This window comes from Heterobasidion irregulare (assembly GCF_000320585.1).
Source record: "Heterobasidion irregulare TC 32-1 unplaced genomic scaffold scaffold_11, whole genome shotgun sequence".
NCBI classification, from domain to species: domain Eukaryota; kingdom Fungi; phylum Basidiomycota; class Agaricomycetes; order Russulales; family Bondarzewiaceae; genus Heterobasidion; species Heterobasidion irregulare.
In genome coordinates, this window is record NW_009258207.1 from 1,093,139 (window position 1) to 1,110,631 (window position 17,493).

Genomic DNA, 17,493 nt, shown 5'->3' on the forward strand with positions numbered 1-17,493 from the left:
TTGCAACAGCACCCTCGTCGTTCAAAGGCCCTTGACCTCTGAGCAGGACGATCGTGCAATTCAGACGTATGTGAACTCCCGCACGCTCGGAATTACTCGTATCAGACTTCGTATCGTTTCCGGCTACCTGCCTCAAAAGGTTTATCGGGAATGCATGTCAACCCAACTCCAGCCGATGCGCCAGTACCGCCAGACCTACGTATCTTCAGGTATCTTCCCGAGACGGTTATCAATTGATTGTAATTTACGCGAGCTATCTTTGGCGATTCTAATGCCTAGGCCAGCTCCAGCTCTGCGCAGATATTGGATTCCGCCACGGGCATGATCACAAGATTAGCTGCTAGGCTCCCGTGTTCCGTACATGCGTCGAATACTTATGTATATGCTAGAAATGACCACTACCGAGCTGTGTCCCAGCCATGGCGGTCACTCTGTCCTACCCTGTCCTCAGTGCTATCTGCCTGCTGTCACTTATTCCCATCGCGCTTCATAGATGGGTCAGTTCCCGAAAGGCAGCTGGTGATTCCACCGAAGAGGCAACTGGCAAGCGGCTAAATGAGAAGACTCGTCGTCTACCGGATCCTGAACCTCTCAATAACCTTGACCTCAAGACGGCACAGATTCGCAACCATATCTATGCCAACAAGACTCTGAGGCACCCTTACTTCCAGGTTTGTCTTAGGCTTCAGTATCAAATCTTGCGGTGTTCGCTGACTCGCAATACGCATAATGTGATCACAGACTATGGCTCACCAGCCTATGAACATCAACCACTGGATTGAGATTGACAAGGATATAGGCTGGTATATCGATGAGAAGACGCGAGTGATCAAAGAGCAAGGTTCGTGAACGACATGTTTAAAATGTCATGTCGAACTGATCCACAGCTCAGGAAAGACTGTCGTCGATTCGCTTCCGGAAAACGACGATGCATGTGCGGAGTTGCTCGAGATTCTCGTGGATTACCTTCCCAAGAGATATCCAACCCTCTTTGAGCACATTGGCGTAAACGGCATCTGGAACAAGATTACTGGTGAACGATTTCATGACCTGACTGGCAAGAGCGGCGTGGATGCCCTCGTGGTTATCTCGAGGCTGGTTCAAGATGATTTTCTGATGGGCCGTGAACGCGAGGACGGGCACGTGTATTTCGTTGGCGGCCTCGTTGCATTTCCAGGTCTGCACGTATTCCGGTTCAAGTTTTGTCCATCCTTGTGCTCACATTACTCGACAGGATTTTACCTGCTCTCAAATTACATCGACAAACCGCTGGAAGAAGTTTGTCGTCGCGGCGATCTTCACCTTCCTGTGAACACTAATCATAGCTCTAGATCCACCGCCATATCCCTTACTTCAATGAAAAAATCCTCAAGAGCGTCGAGCGCACTCTCAAGCGCTTTGGGCCTCACGAGCCATTCGAGAGGACGAGCTGGGGTGTGGTGGACGACCGCAATCTCTTCTGTCGTTAGTTATGCTTGCCTTAGTCTCGTTGCAGATACTGTATGCTGAGTCCATTATCCAGACAAGATGATCGCAGAACAGGCTCTACCAAATGGTTTACGACCTGAGGATCTGTGGCTTCGCATGGATCACCAAACCTTCCGCAAGCTCCCTCGGTCGGGCGGCATCGCATTCGGAGTGTATGTATATCTTTACGACTTTCCCAATGTCCTGATACCAGCTAAGGTAATGGGATCTCAGTCACGTTGTTTTGAAGCGGCTTGAGGACCTTGCAGAGAGTCCCGTCGTCCCTGCATTGCTCGCCAAAATCCATCTCGAAGCTGACAAGGAGTTGATGCATGTAAGCTGTCGCCAGCTATCCTCAGTCTCGGATTCTTATCTGCACGACAGCATAAATTTGATGGTATATATCGCGACCGGATGATGCCCTACCTCCAGGAACTCACCAAACGCCAGTTAGAGCAAGGCCTAATCACGTGCGTTGGGATCCGTTTTCAAACTCTGTTCTCTTTTGACGCTTGAACACAGCGAAGAGGACCTTGATCGTGTTCAGGACTTCAGGGGCCTCGTAAAAGGTGGTCAAATACCAGATGCTCAGACGACGCTGAGCCAACCCACGTTGTCCGAAATCGAGATGTCAAAGGCTAGGACCGCAGCCTGACAGTTGTCAGTTGTCACTACCTCGTTTTATATAGTTCTCTGTATTTGTGCAAAACTCCGATGTATTTCGTTTCACACGCCACGCTTCTCCTCCCTATATCATGACATCTTGGGTTTGCAATCTGTACAATTGACTGCGCGAAGCATCGTTGACTCGATTTATTGTTTCTGAATTTGACATTGATTTTGAGCAGTTCGTCGTGAGCTATTATTACCTACTACTTCTTGAAGACACGAAGCGCGTGTTTGGATCGATAGGTAAGTTCTAGACAACATATATATACAGGGCTAAAGAGTACAGAGAGAAAACATGAAGTACAGAAACCAATGAGAGGGAGTAAAGGCACGAGCACAGCGGATACGGGTGGATCCTACGCCTTACTCTCCATGCTTTGCTTCCGGCCTATATTTTCAATAACCTGTTCAACCCCGTCATCATCCAGGTCATGGTCTATGTTGGAGATCGGGCCTTTATAATGGACATGGCCCCTAAAACGGAGAAGGTCAAGCTCGGCTAACTAGATGATCGATGAGGCATGAACATACCCAAGGATGTACCAAACCCTGAGGTTAAGAAAGACGTAAGTTTGGGGAGATTTCGGGCTTGGACGGTACAGCAATGGTACAGCTGGGTTACTCACAAGGACAAGGCAACCACGCCGACGGTGATGACGGAAGCGTAGTTCCTAGATTATGTAGGCCGTGAGAAATGGGCAGGTCAGGATAGTAAACGGGTCTACGTACATGTTCTGCGCTGTCACGGGACGGATTGTTGGTAAAGAAAACACGACGCATACGAACAATGTCCAGGAAATGCACGCTATATTGCACGCCCAGCCAAGTCTATCCGCACCGCGGTCATCAAAGAGAAGCACCCCGTTAAAAAGACGCTACACGTACAATCCGTCTCCCATATAGAATGGGCCGGGCTTGAAGTGGACTTCAGGGTGCTTCTCATATACCCTCCGCAAAAAGATGGGTATGATATAGGACAGGTCGAGGGCCATGGCCGTCAACGAGAAAACGGCTTAGGCAGAACATCAGACGAGCGCTGAAGAACCAGAGACAGATAAGAAATAATTACCGTTCGCGGCGATGGGGCTTGCGAAGTCCAGCAGACCAGGAAGGACGGCGATGAACGTGGACAACCAGATCGCACGAATAGGAGTAGACGTGCGAATGCTGTTGTGCGCAAAGTACTGGCGATCCGGCAGCCCTGGATCCTGTGTCAATGAGGAGTCCTCCATCAATTGTGTCAGAGTCTCGCACCATCATCTCGGCTGAAAGCGTAGACGGTGCGGGAATTGGCCTGGAGAGCTGTATAAAGGCGTGAGAAAAAATCTCTTACACCGGCGGGCAGGCTTTACCAGTTTGCACGACGAAGAAGGCGGTCAGGCAGACGAAGGCCCAGAGGAAGATCGCTGCTGGCTTTCCCATTCTATCTGCCATGATCTGAGCCCGAGTAAATAAGAGCCCCGTCATGAATGTACAAAATACCGTACCTGCAGAACTGCACTCCCACTTGGCCCGGGCAGGTTCTCCCTAAACAAGCGGTGATGAGCGATATGTTCAAAAGGAAGCGTGGAATGGTGTTACAAGGGACCAGAGCATAGCACAAGAACGATATTGAAGATCCATCCAAGAAGTCCTGTGCCAATGACGGCAATGAAAATGGCTGCTGGGGCGGCGTAAGCTGCACGTTGGACTTCCTCTCTGTTTTAAAGTTATTCAATCAAGATTACATCGGCTAAGAAGGATGCTCACGAAATATGAGCAGTAGCATCATAGTCGGTCATCTATTAGTAGAGACTGCTCTGAGAATCAGTTCGAAGATATGATATATGATAGACGCACCGTCCACTGCACGCTCAATAAACCAAACAAGAAAGCGAGTCCATTATTCCAACCTCCCGTTTGGTTTACGATACCCTCAGATCCAAAGACGTACGATGCGGAATGCATCTCAGATCGAGGTGTTGTTGCAAGAAGAACGATGATGATCACTACGTAGGCGGGGTTTGAACAAATCGAGGTTTGCACAGAAGAGAAACCTACCGATTGTAGCGCCTAAGTTGCAAAACACGAAACCCTTCGTGAAACGGGCGAGGTAACGTGTGGGCAAGCAGTTCTGTTGTGATGCAAATGAGTCCGGGCCAACAATTATAGTTACATGGAGAAGAAAAACGTACAAGCAGACCATGTATTGCCAACAAGCCGACGAAGAGCCCAACTTGCATGCCCTGCACGAAAGGCTAAGTCAGGTCCTGTGTTATGTCACTGTGTCACTGAACAAACCTGGCTGTAGACATAATCACCATCCTAGATACATTTGGAGTCAGAGACGGTCTACCTGAGCGGCGAAAGGTGAGCATACCTTTGATACCACTACAGCTGCCCATATCATACCCGAAAGTCCAAATTCGGTTGAGGACACTCCGGCAGTTTGCCCGAGGATGTTCAGCCTGTCAAGCAGCATCAGGACACACTCGAAATGGTGGCGGATCCAGATTTACCAGCCAACCACCCAGCCTACTCTGGCTCGATGCCTCACAGGCACGAGTTGCGCTGACGCAGTATAACTGATCACGTTCGACGCGTCAATTCGCTACCAAGGAGAGAAGTTCGAAGGACGGGACACACAGTCCGCCGCATGTGGGAAATGCGCTGACAATCTCCGCAATACTCGAGCCTGTGGAAACGGCATGAAAAAAACTGATCTGTCGAAAATGGAAAATAGCATACCGAGCGTAAAGCACATTACGGCACCCAAGATCCAGCACCATGTGACGGATGATGGACCTCCGAGCGTCAAAGGGGTGTTAAAAGTGACTGCAACACTAGAACAGAGACCCTAAGGGGAAGAGCAATGATGTTCGGTTCGAGCGGATATATTCGACGAGATCACTCACCATGATAGAGAACGCAAAACTGATCTGCATCGCGCGTTAACATTATCAGTAGTACATTAACGCATTAGCCTCGAGCATACATACCGTGGCTAAGTTGGAGAACTCCCGCTTGAAAGACGGGACATAGCCCAGTCTTTCGAGCTCCTGGTCATCGTTGGCCCCTTCTGTTGCTTCCTTGGACATGGTGAGCGAGAGCCTAGAGGTGTCACGGCTTACTGCAAGCGCCTTGATATATATCACCTGTCCGAAATGGAAATCGAGACCTCTCAATAGGGATATCATCAGATATAAGAGACTTACTGAAGAGATAACCACGTTGTCCTGATTGGCCAGGCGCAGCTGATAGCCTGCGCACGCAGAGACAGCAGCGCGCTTTTGCAAGGCACGGTAGCTGCCACGAGTCTCACTCAACGTAATGTCAGGTAATGTCCCGATTCATTGCAGCATGAACAGCGAGCGTTAGAAAAAGAAAATAGAGGGAGATCTGCACAGAGGGAAAATGTTGCAAAGTTTCACGGGTTCGAGAGCCTGAGCTACTTCCGTTCGCAGCATTTTCCGAGAAAGGGCCATACCGTATCTGTGTTGGATTCGCATCTCGAGATCTGGATATGTCTCAGAGATAGTCGTATCAAATCGGATGACCTGGGAGAGATAGCTTAGATAGGGAATTAAAGATTGGTTAAATCGAATTACCACTCGGAACTCCCGTCGAGACGCGCCAGAGCGTTCGAAGACATACAGCCTGTGATGGGCTCGGCAGCCTGCGTGTCTCCAATCTGCTCCATTGCAGGTGCAATTGAAATAGGAAGACACAACGGGGGTGTTTATTTCGTCATTGCGTAAACTGATGACCTGGGTAAGGCTATGGATAGTCTATGGTGGGCTGTGGCCCGATGTCAGATGCGCAGTGATGTGCCGCCTTGGTCGCGGTGAATAGACACAGGCCTGCCAAGTTCGACGATACGCCAAGTCATCGATTCATTGCTCGAGCCGCGGCGAAGGGTCCCCGGTCAATTTCCCCACATATGCGGGTCACATGCTGTCACAAGCGTCACGCCGGTATCTGTGACGTACCCGCTCTCTTCACCTTCTCCACTTCGCCCACCCGCTTGCCACGGCCGTCAGCGATCCAACATAGCCTCGATTTATGCACAAACAAACCGGATTTCCTTGTCTGGCCGATCGCGCCCTCGGGTGCCTCCGACAGCCGCCCGCATCCTCCCGGCACGCCAACTATGGATAGGCTTCACGCCTGTAGTAGATCCAGGTCAGGCGGCCTCGCTTCTCTTATCTCTTCCGGGCCTGTACGAGCATGTCAAGGATCTAGGTTATCATGCCCGTTAATAAGTAGCTGCGGGCGTTTAGCTCTTCCTTAGTTTCGACTCGCACCAGAGATTCATCACAATGGACGCGCACTGGCTGGGTAACCATCTCACGGGAATAGTCCTTTGCGCTGGGGCAACGGTACTCCTAGTTCATTATTCTCGCAAAATTTGGCTCTTGAATAAGGCAGCGCCCGCCAGTGAGAAGTCGAACAATAATGGTGGGCTTCGCAATGCACTCTCGTTACATCTCAACCTGACCTAGCTCTGTTAGAGAACGAACTTGCCGTTTCGTTTGTTTTTCCCAATTTCGACCCTTGCAAAGAGTCGGTAGAAAACATCAAGCCGGTACCTTACCGTCCTTTCCGCTGGGGCACGTACCAGTACGTCATTTCAAACCGACTTGAATATGCGAGCCGTACATTAAACGCAGACGAATAGTGTTACGATGGGTATCAGAAACATCTCTTGGGACTCTTGGATCGAGGTAAGTACCAACACATGACTTTCTTTGACTAACAGAGCGACGAACAACTCCCTCGTAGATGGATAACCAGTTTGCGGATTATCACCGCCTTCGTGCGCACCGCATGAAAAAGCGCGGAGAGCGAGTCGTGCAAACACTTCCAGAGAGTCCCAACGTTCCGACATCAGGATTTGACGCAGGCAAGCTTGAGCTCTGTGTATCCTTGGGCCCTGGCAGCTAACGCCTCCAGCAGCAAGGGAGCTGGTTCATGAGCTTGCAGAATACCTTTCAAGGAGGTATCCTCAAACGTTCCGCGTTGAACGCCACTCTCCAGAGAAGAAACCCGGTAGCGGATGGTATGGAGAAGCTCCAATACGGACCATCACGATCTTGCCACCAATCAATGCAACGTATAATCTTGACGAAGAGGATCCTATGACGGTTGCAGGTCTACTGTAAGTCTATCTTACACACATTCATGAATGTCTACTGACTTATTCATATCCAGGGTTCAGGATGACCTCGCTCTAATGATCAAAGGTAGCTCGCTCTGTTCTTCATTGCCGCCTCCATCAGATTCATCTCTCTATCAAGGTAACGACGATGTATACTATATGCGTTCTGGGGCAATTTGTACTGCCGGTAGGGTTTTTTCCGCTGGTTCATCAAGACTCAAATTCCTTAGCACGTTTTTATCTACCCAGGGTTCTGGAGATTGGAAGATAAAATAGGGCTGTCTTTGGACGACATACATTATCATGGTAACGTTCCACAATGTGAGACGTTTCCTAACCACTGTCATTGCTCGCGTTAGACTAACATCGTTGATAGACGAACAGAAATTGAAGACCAGTCTCAACAGATTCTTGCAACGTCTGCCCGTCGATAAGCTCATCCAGCGCAACAACTACTTTTTCAAAATTGTCGCAGATCCCGCTCATCCCCACGAACCACTCGATCCCCATGAATTAGGCTGGGCAGAATCGACGGTCGGTGATGAGGACGCGTTCGAGCCTGGCTCAGGCCTTGGGCTGCTCAATGAGCTCCCACCATCGCTTTCCTCCGACGTCGCATACGAGCAATCGGAATCGACCGTGAAGCCAAGCATGATGAGGCTTAGGATGGAACGACAGACACTGCGTCGGTTGCCGAAGACGGGGGCGATCATATTCACTATCAGGACGTATGTCGTCCCTGTCGAGGAACTGGTGAAGGAGGTAGGCGTTCCAGGAAGAATGGCTAGTGCGATCAGGAGCTGGCCCGATGATGTTGCTGGGTAAGGTTTCAATCAAGATTGTGGAATATATGCTGACATCTTTTTGATGGCCAGGTACAAGAGCAGATCGAGTTACGCGCATCATGTCTTGCCGTATTTTGATGAGTGCCACAGAAGACAGGTGGAGGAGGGCTTGCTCAAGGCAGACGATCAACCTCAGACGGATTATCCTTTCTAAACATCTGTACGCTGTACGCACGACTGCTTTGAGGCACCGCTCATCATGTAGTCGTATATACGGACGAGAGACGTTGATGACCTGCCATGACATGATATGTTGTTCGCGATATTCATTGATCAAGGTACAGACATGAACGCCTCTAAACGCATCAATACTTATCGGTGACTTGATGAGAAAGCTAACAACCTTTGAGGATACCTTAATCCCGAGCGTTGACTTTGACAGAAGACAGTTGGTCTGGCGCATACCCGGTTTGGTTGCTGGGCGCCTACGAGGCGTGAAAAAGCCTACAGCGCTTAGCCTACTCATTTCTAACGTATATAAACTCCATCATGTCCAGCTTGCGTCGCTACACAACGCCGGCCATAGTTCTGCTCATCAGCGTCGTCGTGATGAGATTTGGCGTGCCCTATGCTTCGCTCTTGCTTTCGCTGTTCACGGGATCAGCCGTGGCAGATGCCGACCCGACTTTGAAGGTCACGACCATCGTCGGGAAGAACGGCGTCTCTTCCGTGGAGTGCTGGAGCCTTCCTGCTGTTGTCTCTGGTGGTGTGAGTCTATTTCTGGCTGGGAGAGTTCAAGGCGGCTGAAGACATTCCTCAGGTTAAAATAACAGAGCTTGCAGACCTTTCGAACGCGTCATACGCAGTATTTCCTGCAGGCGCTGCGATAGACTCTGGGTGAGGGCGTCCTCTTTTCTTTGAATCCCGAATTGTTTTAATATCATGGCAATCCAGGACGCACAACGCCCCGCACACGCAGCTGTTCATCATCCTCAAGGGCGGCGCTGTCATTACGTTCCCCAATAGCTCGGATGTTCTTCACGTGCGGGAGGACGAGATTTACATCGCTGCCGACGCTGTTGGTACCTCTGACCTAGGACACCACACGGTGCTGGAGGGCGGCTCACATGTGTTGCAGATGCCTCTGGCGCCTGGTTTTCTTCCAGACCACACAGCGACTGAAGGGCGATGCCCTTGATCTATGTTTGTCATATGTAGTCTGTGGATATTTATCATCTTTCTCTCTCTTGATTTTTGCTACGATTCTTCCCTCTGTCTTTACCGCATCCCTCAGGCCCGAAATGGTATAGTATTCAATGAAATGAGTGACGGCTAATGAACTGCATTTGAAAGAAAACGTCTGATACCCCATAAGTAGACGTCAGCGCGACATCACCCTCTCTTAACGACACTTCAATGATGCAGTATCCTGGCGTGGAGATGCTTTCTCCACAAATACCTCCGTTGGTGAGGATATGGTTAGATCAGATCGGACGGCAGAGCCCAGCAGCTTGGCGCGCAGCATCCCCAGCGCAAGTCAGTAAACGGCTTGAGACTTGACACACTCTAGTCTAGTTTCACGGAGCGAATTGACGAACTGGGCATGATACAAGTACAGCAACAAGAAATTAACGTCATCTAGGAATACTCCTCTCAAAGGCCGTAATTGAGCTTGTGATGTTCGAATGTCGCCAGGGCGTCAGGATGCCTCGGCGTTATAACGCAATCGAACGGACGTGGGCGGCTGGACTCATTCGTTAGTAAGCTGTCAGACTTCAAGGTGATAGCGCTCACACAACCAAGCCTAGATTCAAACTTTCATCCGTGGGTATGATGGGCCTCCCGTCTTCCCCAAGCACCGGATCTATGCTGAACATCCATAGCATGTACGCTATGTTGATGAAGAGAGAATTGTTTGCAAGATGTCTCCCAACGCATATCCTGGAGTACCCGAGGGAAATTTCGGTCAGATATCGATGCGGCAAGTAGATGCAACGGCTACGTGCCTTCTACCAAATCCAAATGTGACATGCCCCTCGTCCCTCGTGTCTGCGGGCGCCTTTAAAAGCCCCCCTTGCGCGTTGAGGTGACGCTCCGGTTTAAACTCGTGTGCGTCTGTGCCCCAGATTTCTGGGTCCCGGTTCATTGCCCATACATTGGCAATGCATATGGTGCCAGCGGGAATGAAATAGCCCCCGTACCAGTCATCGTGGGTAGACCGATGCTGCATACCTATGGCAGAATTCTGAGTCAGCAATTAGTAGCAGAGGACGCGGGCTAACAGAGAAACACGCACCGAGAGGATCGACCGGGTTCCATCTCAATACCTCCCGAACTAGTGCTCGAATATAGGGAAGATGTTCGTAATCTGCGAACGTAGGCAGCCGATCACGCCCCACAACGTCGTCGATCTCGGCCTGGGCTTTCCTCTGGATATCCGGGTTACGAACCATGGCCAACATGAACCAAGCGGTGACTCCGACGACCTAAGAGTCTCTAGCGTCAGAGCGGGCTGTTAAAGCTATTGTAGAACGTCCTCACAGATTCCGATCCAGCCGCACTGTGATGCAAGGCTCGTAAGTCGAAGGATGCAAAACAGGTGTAGACACCGACATGGTAGCTGAAAGCCAAGCCATTTCTTTCTCGGTAAGCCCATAGCTTGCACGCTTCTCGTGCAAAGAGAAAGCGAAACTTGGCCGTTCATCTCCCTGGATCTGTACGAACGCATATGATGAGGGTCCGAAGTAATGGGGCTAAGGAGGCGAGCAGTCATTACAGCGCGCTGTTTCACGCCTCCATAAAACCCCTGAAACATCTTGCTGTATTCCCACGACCAGCGCTCGACATCCTTCTTCCATCGGGCGATCCATGATGGAAGGTGTTGGAGCCAGGGGAAATATTCTACCATGTGCCCGTCGATGTAAGCAGCGCGCAAAATATGCTTGGTAAACCTGAGGATGCCCTCTATCTTGTCATCCTTCATCGACGTGATAACTGGCGTGTCATAGGTCACATTGAGGACCGTCGAGAAAATGCTCCTAGAAGGTTGCGGCGATCAGTGGCAGTACTGAGATTCCAGAGAAGGAGACGCCACCTGCGGACGTGGGCATCCCATGCACCTGGATCCTTGATAATGTCCTTGATCAACAAAGTCGCCTCGGCCGTCTGCTGCGGCTGAAACAAGTTGACGACCACTTTGTGCAATCCCGTATGAGCAGCACGGCGCATGCGACGCCATCTTTCGATAAGCAGCAGATGTCAATTGGTGTGCCATACAACTGAAGCATTATGACTGCTCACTTGTCGCCATATCGAGAGAACGTGAAGAAGAGGCCCTCCGTGAGCATCCCGCACGCGACAATGAAGCGAGGCCGATCAGAATAGATAGCCGCGCGCCGGTCCAGTAGATCTGCAGCCACCTTGTTACTGCTGAGGACGATGACGCTCTGGCCACACAAGTTCAGATAGACGATGGGGCCTGTAGGAGAACACCAGGGTGGGCAGCGATGTCAGACACAGAAACATTCAGTGAAGCCTACCATAGACATATTTCCATTCTGTGAAACGATGCCACGCATCGTCTGAGAGCTGAAAGACATTCCCAAAAAATGGCAAGCCCTTTGGTCCAGGCGGAAGGGGGCCATTTTTCTTAGCATGTGCGTCGAGGAAGAGTACCACACTGCATATAGAAAGGACCGCCCATAAGAAGAGTTTGGGATCGACGCCTGTTGCTTCGCCAGTAGGGCTAGGGAAGCTCGAGGTAGCGAACGGGAACGAGAAGTTACTCATAGAACAGATAAGAGATGGGAAGGTTGTTAGATTACCGCTGTATTGTGCTTGTTTCAGTGCACCGTGGATGAGAACCCCGAAGGAACACCAGAGCTCAACCTAAGGATTTGACTCATGCCATATGCAACTTCCTACCAGGCTTTAAGCTTTCTCCCCCAGCGCTTGAGCCTGATTATAGTGCATGTCACGCACGCACGGCCCCGCGGACGCGGAGCGTTATGCTCTAGTCTGCACTGTCCAGTCCCAAGAAGCACCACGGCGGGTTAACAATCGACCTCAGGTGCATCTACTGTCGCCAGATGGTAATCGGAGCGCCATACCCACCGGCCCAGATTCTGCCCTTTGGCCGCTAGGCTCGTATCTGATATAGGCGCCATTCCCACAGAAGAGGGACGATCATGATGGGCCGCAATGTCTCGCACTAAGCGTCTTAAACTCCGGAGCTGTAAGAGAAATCCTGATAGCTTTACGATTTTTTGAGTGCAAGCATCCCGGCGTTTCCACATTGAATCTTTCGAGCACTCCAGAATCGTTCAAAGCTCCTCATCGTAACTGACAAGTGTTCGATTTTGGCATATTCGGGCGCCTACCACATTTGCAGTGACATACCCGAGGCTGGCGGGGAGATGATCGATGATGCCTATTGGGGTATGAGATGCACCGATATGTGTTTGGAATCCCAACGCACCAGCTGGAAGAACCTCGCGCGGGTGACTTGATGATAGTCGAGTAAAACATAGTCGAGTCTGAGTTCACAATCTGACTGCACCCTGTTCGCGTGTCTTTGTTCGCTTGAGGCCATCAACCCGTGACGCACTAACTGTTTCCTCGCTAGCATCATATCCTTCCACTGACGGACTCTCGCATCAGAACGATGGCCGCATAGCTGAAGCGAGCATAAGGGTTACCAAAAAGGAAGCTCAGACCAAGGTCGCGCCGTGATGTGAATCGTGCAAAATACGGTGCCGCGCGCTGCGCGTCTAAGTAGTATGTGCAGAGTACAGACTGAGCGGGTCATGCATGCCCAGATCTCTCACCTGTCGAGAGGAAAAGGGATTGAAGACAAGAGATCGAGTGCTCGGCCGGCTTGTACGTACCGTGACCGTTCCCTTGCGATCTTTTTGAACGCACCTGTGCCTCGCCTTCTATAGCCCCTTTTGGATTCACCTTCATGTGAATCGACACCTCAGCCTCGACCACGGCGATGTTCAGGAGGTCGGGGAAGGACACCCCGAATTTGCTCTGATCTCTATCTCGGTTGCTGGGTTGCACAGCCGTAAGCAGGACATCCTGATAGATGTTAGGCACGACATGGTCTGCACAGGTCGATGGTCGAGATGAAGCAGAAGAAGAGTTGCCTAGGGAGGTCTGGTTCTCTGTGTACTGATTCATTCGACTTTGACAGAGGGTCTGAGGCTGTCTGAGGAGTGTCTGAGGGATGCTGCTGGTCATCGTCATTTGCCGGTGCCGAAGACTTGCCGGCCCAATGCCGGAGTCATTTCCAATACATACTTTGGAAGAACAGCAAGTTCAAACTGGGAGCCGTGGCCTTGTCTGACGCTCCCTAGCATACGCCTGCAACGCTCATTGCTGTAATTCACTATTCAGGGCATCGGATCATCTTTCTTTCGCCCCACTGGCACCTTCATGGACGCTCGTCGTACTCCCACACGTCATCGTCCAGTCAGCGACTCAGCGCCTCCTGCTTGTTTTCAGGTGAACCAAGAAACCAATTGAGGTCGCTTGAAGCTCGGTTAAAGAACCATGGTCTTAACTTTCTGTGGACCTGGTATCTCAGCCATACGGTAGACGCATCATCCGGAGTGCCGGTGTCACCGTCAGTACAGAGTTGGTATAGCATGAATTATCCAGTGAAAACCTCTACTCGGCTATCGGGCATGCCCACACCTACACTCATACTGAAACACATTCTGATAGGCCTGCCTAAGTGAGCTACAATTCTTTTCAACCGCGGTCGTCTCTACCTGTGCCTGTGCCCCTGCCTCGCGCTGGTACCACGGGTCCTTCAATATTGCGTACAGTACACGCACTTCCGAGCATCATCACCGCACGGCCATCAAGCATCGACCATCAAGAATCAATCCGTTCCTCCTTGCATCTGCCTTTTTTGGCTTCATACACCCTTCCGCCGCTAGCCCGCTTCGCCACATTCACTCTCCATATGGTAAGTCCTCAGGACGTTCTTAGGCCGCTGTTCCGCCTGATCGCCCTCCCCTAACGCTTGGATTTGTGTCAGCCCCACACCCCTACGATCAAACTCGAGTATCAGCATCGCTTCGACGTTGCTGTGCTGCTGTTTATAACTTGCCGCCATGCTACGAGGGTTGTTGCTGGGCTATGCTTTGCTGACTGTAGCCTCGAACAATTTACATCTCTATTCGACCTAGGTCGAAGGCGTGGCCGGATACCTGGGGCTGATGAGGGATAATGATGGCCAGTGTGCCTATCACGCACTCGCGGCATATACATCGTCATGGGAAACTCATTATTGATCCATTTGTGCGCCGGTACGCACCTGCGAAGTAGAGGGTATCATGTGTGAAGCTCTTGGTGATGTTTCCCTCTGGGAAACTATTACGCCTCATATGCGTAGAAACCATGTATGTAGAGTAAATTACATCCCTTGTGGCAGTTTGTGCATACAACGGAAGCCGTCCGTGAATAATTAAACAAGAGCGACAATAACAACCCACGCAGGGTTCGTGACCTCATACGACGCTCCCGCCCTCGCTTGCGCTCGCGCTCCCGAGCCCCTTCTCGTTTAACACCTCCATCTCGTACCCACGCCCGCTCGGCGTATACATATCCACCGAGCGCGTGATGTCGACCTTGATCGGCCCTCCGAGCGGGCTCCGCGCGCCCGCGCCGCCGATCTGCACGACGGGCGCATGAGCGCTGAGCGGCGGCAGCGTCCGCGACTGGGTCTGCGAGTGCGCGCCGTAGCTGGTGGTGGAGTAGACGGCCGAGGCGACCGTCTGGCCGTGCGTGAGCCCAAGCCCGATGCGTACGACGATGAGTAGTGGGGAGATCGTCTGTGCGATGCCCACGTGCGACAATCAGCGACATAAGCGACACGGACGCGCCGAGAACGGCGTATGCCAATGAAGTACGCACCGCGATCTGAACCGTCACATCCAGCGCGGCGACGACCGCGCTGCTCCCCGACAGGTACAGCGCGACGACGACGATTGTCGCGGCCGAGAACAGTAGGCCGGACTCGACGACGGTATATATGATGCTCGCGTACGTGTTGTTGCGCCCGTGCGGCGTGGGCACGGCACGGCCGAACATGAAGAGGCGGTACGCGAGGAGGAGTGTGACACCGACGTTGATTGTGAGGTCCATGGACCAGGTGACAATCGACCAGCGGTGGATGATCGGGTCGAAGATCGGGATGTTGGGGTGCGCACCACGGACGATGGCGACGAGGTTGGAGGCTTTATAAGGGGGGAGTGTGTAAGTGGGTGGGCGATCGCAGTATAGGAGCGGCACTTACAGAACCGAATGGCTTCGAGGGTGAGCTATGGAGGACGAACGTCAGAGGATGTGGTCTAAGGGAGATGGAGAAACGTACAGGCAAGACAACCATCATCCATTTGCGTCCCCACACGACCCAAAGTCGCCAAATCTATAGAAAAACTCTCGTTTGTGAGCACCAAGCTGGTCAAATCACACAATACAGTCCACTCACGAGAATAAGATCCTGGGTGCATACCTATCCAATCCGTATCAATTATTCGACATCCTGTCTTTACCGATTACGAGCGACTCACGTTAACGTTATACAGCACAAGCTTGAGAATGGACAGCTTGTATGGCTCGTTCGCGAAATAAAGTGTCGCTTGCCCTGGGGGACCCCATATGAATGCCTCGAGGAGCTGCCGGAGGCACACGCTGACGTAGATGGTGGAGATGATGAAGAGAAACGAGGATGCCGAAAGCAAGAATCTTCAACGAGAAGGAGTAATCTGTGAATATGTGAGAATGGGGGGAACAGGCATAGCGTACATGGAGAACGTCCCAGTGGAACGCTTTTTCAGGAGGATGCGGACGGCGGTCGCAAACACGAGAATGCTGCCAGAGGCGGAGAGTGAGATCAATAATCATGGGAAATAACATCTGAGTCATAGAACTCACTTGATACCTGCAAGGAGTACGATGTGTCGGCAACGAGATACAACATGAGAAGACATTAGAGACGACACACACGCACCATACAGCAACGTCTCGATCCATATCCCAACCAAAAACATCTGGTCGAGCGGCGGAAGCTTCATCTCGACCGTCGGCATCTTGTCTCTCGCGACTCAACCTACAGTGCCGAGTACTTATAAATACAGCAAAGCCCACTCCAAAGAGTCGATGCCTGTGCAAGCGGGTGTCGAGAATATATGAAGAAGAAGAAAACGCTCGAGCGCCATCTCCGCGCCCGTAGGACCATTTATACGCGCCGCAGACACCTACAGCTCATACAGAACGCCCCTCGCTGACTGACCTAGTGACTGCCTTGCCATTGCCGCCAGGTTACCCCATCCAGCATGGTTTCGTCTTTTGTGATATACATCTGTGAATGAATTGGCGCATCACGACCTGGCATGCCCAGCGGCGGCTAGAAGGCGAGGTTCTGGCAGACTCGCGTCGGGGCCGGACACGGCCCTGCATCGCCCTGCGATTGGACAGGTGAAGCCCTGCCTGGCTCCAGTACGACCGCGATTCGTCGTCGCTCCGAGAAGGCAGGATTCAGGAACGGGCGATGAAGGGGGGGACAGGCGCCGCCTAGACCTACGGCGTAACGAATCGGACCGAACAGCACCTGCGATCGAGACACGAACAGGCGTGAGCCAAGTGCTACAAAGAAGTGCTCACAATCACAGCTTGGCAATTCCTGGAAGAACAAGTCCGCGCAGTATGATCGGCAAGGGAGCTTTTCTTACTTTTGCAGGGGACTCCACTCACGACCCTCGTTCGGACGCATGTGTGCGACTGGATCAGGTTTTTGATGAGACAGGGCTCGGGATCTGATTGGGATTCGCCGTCCCCTTTCGGCCATGCCGTGTGCAGCAAGTTTGAGCCGTTGACGGGCGCTGCTAGGCGCCGCTGGGTACAGCAGTAAATGAAAGATCTGCGATCACCCATCAATGCATCAGCTCCAGCGCCAGCTCCGCTGTTCGGGTGTGATCTAAGCTTCGAAATCCAGCATAGTAGGACTCGAAACGCGCGAACAGATGTAAGTTTGGGCTGTCTGTCAGAGAAAACAGGCTGAACTCCACAGTGCCAGCCCGGATCCAACATGGACCCTCCCTGTTGCCCCGCTGCCTCTTTAGTAGACAAAATATAAGGCCACCCAAGGAACACATGAAAAGGCGAAGAAAAGCGAACACGCACGAGTGTGGAACCCCTGGGATCCAACGACCCCACCTTTCACTCACTGTGTCTCATGTTCCATACGGGGCTCAAGCTCGAACTCCCATCGGCCGCATCATGCGCATCAGCCGCCACCACCTCCTAGCTCTCCTCCGCACAATTTTCCTCCCACTCACAGCCTCGCCTGCTGTTAGGGGCAAACCGTACCCACATAGATGCTGCATCTCCGAGGGTCTTTCGGAGTCGCGATAGGATCAGGGG

At 51.8% G+C, this 17,493-nt stretch overlaps 7 protein-coding genes across 7 annotated transcripts; 3 read left to right on the top strand and 4 right to left on the bottom strand.

Moving 5' to 3' along the window:
* Positions 1–53: 53 nt before the first annotated feature.
* HETIRDRAFT_480850 (uncharacterized protein) lies at positions 54–1,983 on the top strand (the record flags this gene model as incomplete). Its single annotated transcript, XM_009553272.1, has 10 exons — positions 54–66; positions 140–209; positions 280–671; positions 742–841; positions 893–1,177; positions 1,235–1,278; positions 1,332–1,461; positions 1,523–1,640; positions 1,702–1,801; positions 1,852–1,983. Exons 3-10 carry the CDS (start codon positions 420–422, stop codon positions 1,981–1,983), a joined length of 1,161 nt encoding a protein of 386 aa, XP_009551567.1. The 5' UTR covers positions 54–66; positions 140–209; positions 280–419.
* A 386-nt stretch (positions 1,984–2,369) lies between these two features.
* Positions 2,370–5,213, bottom strand: HETIRDRAFT_156784 (amino acid transporter; the record flags this gene model as incomplete). The annotated part of the gene is made up of 20 exons (XM_009553273.1): positions 2,370–2,610; positions 2,668–2,685; positions 2,763–2,807; positions 2,866–2,964; positions 3,022–3,148; positions 3,206–3,337; positions 3,391–3,438; positions 3,489–3,573; positions 3,624–3,663; positions 3,718–3,834; positions 3,886–3,917; positions 3,976–4,124; positions 4,177–4,249; positions 4,311–4,373; positions 4,496–4,583; positions 4,635–4,700; positions 4,762–4,810; positions 4,864–4,972; positions 5,031–5,054; positions 5,115–5,213. The coding sequence occupies 20 exons, from the start codon at positions 5,211–5,213 to the stop codon at positions 2,493–2,495; spliced, it is 1,581 nt and encodes a 526-aa protein (XP_009551568.1). The 3' UTR covers positions 2,370–2,492.
* Positions 5,214–6,432: 1,219 nt separating this feature from the next.
* Positions 6,433–8,366, top strand: HETIRDRAFT_37752 (uncharacterized protein; the record flags this gene model as incomplete). Its single annotated transcript, XM_009552855.1, has 10 exons — positions 6,433–6,573; positions 6,627–6,735; positions 6,794–6,839; positions 6,898–7,018; positions 7,072–7,273; positions 7,327–7,358; positions 7,413–7,460; positions 7,523–7,594; positions 7,650–8,094; positions 8,149–8,366. Coding segments are annotated over 10 exons (1,340 nt in total), but the record flags the coding sequence as incomplete, so codon positions are not given.
* Positions 8,367–8,667: 301 nt separating this feature from the next.
* On the top strand, positions 8,668–9,256 carry HETIRDRAFT_422092 (uncharacterized protein; the record flags this gene model as incomplete). The annotated part of the gene is made up of 3 exons (XM_009553274.1): positions 8,668–8,826; positions 8,879–8,955; positions 9,013–9,256. 3 exons carry the CDS (start codon positions 8,668–8,670, stop codon positions 9,254–9,256), a joined length of 480 nt encoding a protein of 159 aa, XP_009551569.1.
* Positions 9,257–9,711: 455 nt separating this feature from the next.
* cpm112 (cytochrome P450 monooxygenase 112) lies at positions 9,712–11,847 on the bottom strand (the record flags this gene model as incomplete). Its single annotated transcript, XM_009553275.1, has 9 exons — positions 9,712–9,802; positions 9,853–9,999; positions 10,065–10,290; positions 10,355–10,544; positions 10,600–10,618; positions 10,668–11,096; positions 11,153–11,296; positions 11,359–11,536; positions 11,598–11,847. The coding sequence occupies 9 exons, from the start codon at positions 11,845–11,847 to the stop codon at positions 9,712–9,714; spliced, it is 1,674 nt and encodes a 557-aa protein (XP_009551570.1).
* Positions 11,848–13,445: 1,598 nt separating this feature from the next.
* Positions 13,446–14,229, bottom strand: HETIRDRAFT_442104 (uncharacterized protein). Its single transcript, XM_009553276.1, has one exon. The coding sequence runs from the start codon at positions 14,180–14,182 to the stop codon at positions 14,000–14,002; it is 183 nt and encodes a 60-aa protein (XP_009551571.1). The 5' UTR covers positions 14,183–14,229; the 3' UTR covers positions 13,446–13,999.
* A 188-nt stretch (positions 14,230–14,417) lies between these two features.
* Positions 14,418–16,160, bottom strand: HETIRDRAFT_480863 (uncharacterized protein; the record flags this gene model as incomplete). The annotated part of the gene is made up of 8 exons (XM_009553277.1): positions 14,418–14,900; positions 14,983–15,305; positions 15,365–15,389; positions 15,443–15,496; positions 15,560–15,583; positions 15,642–15,816; positions 15,877–15,942; positions 16,072–16,160. The coding sequence occupies 8 exons, from the start codon at positions 16,158–16,160 to the stop codon at positions 14,577–14,579; spliced, it is 1,080 nt and encodes a 359-aa protein (XP_009551572.1). The 3' UTR covers positions 14,418–14,576.
* Positions 16,161–17,493: the final 1,333 nt, after the last annotated feature.

Coding starts and splice junctions, on each gene's coding strand:
- HETIRDRAFT_442104 (XM_009553276.1), bottom strand. CDS start 14,182: ATGGCGGCAAGTTATAAACAGCAGCACAGCAACGTCGAAGCGATGCTG.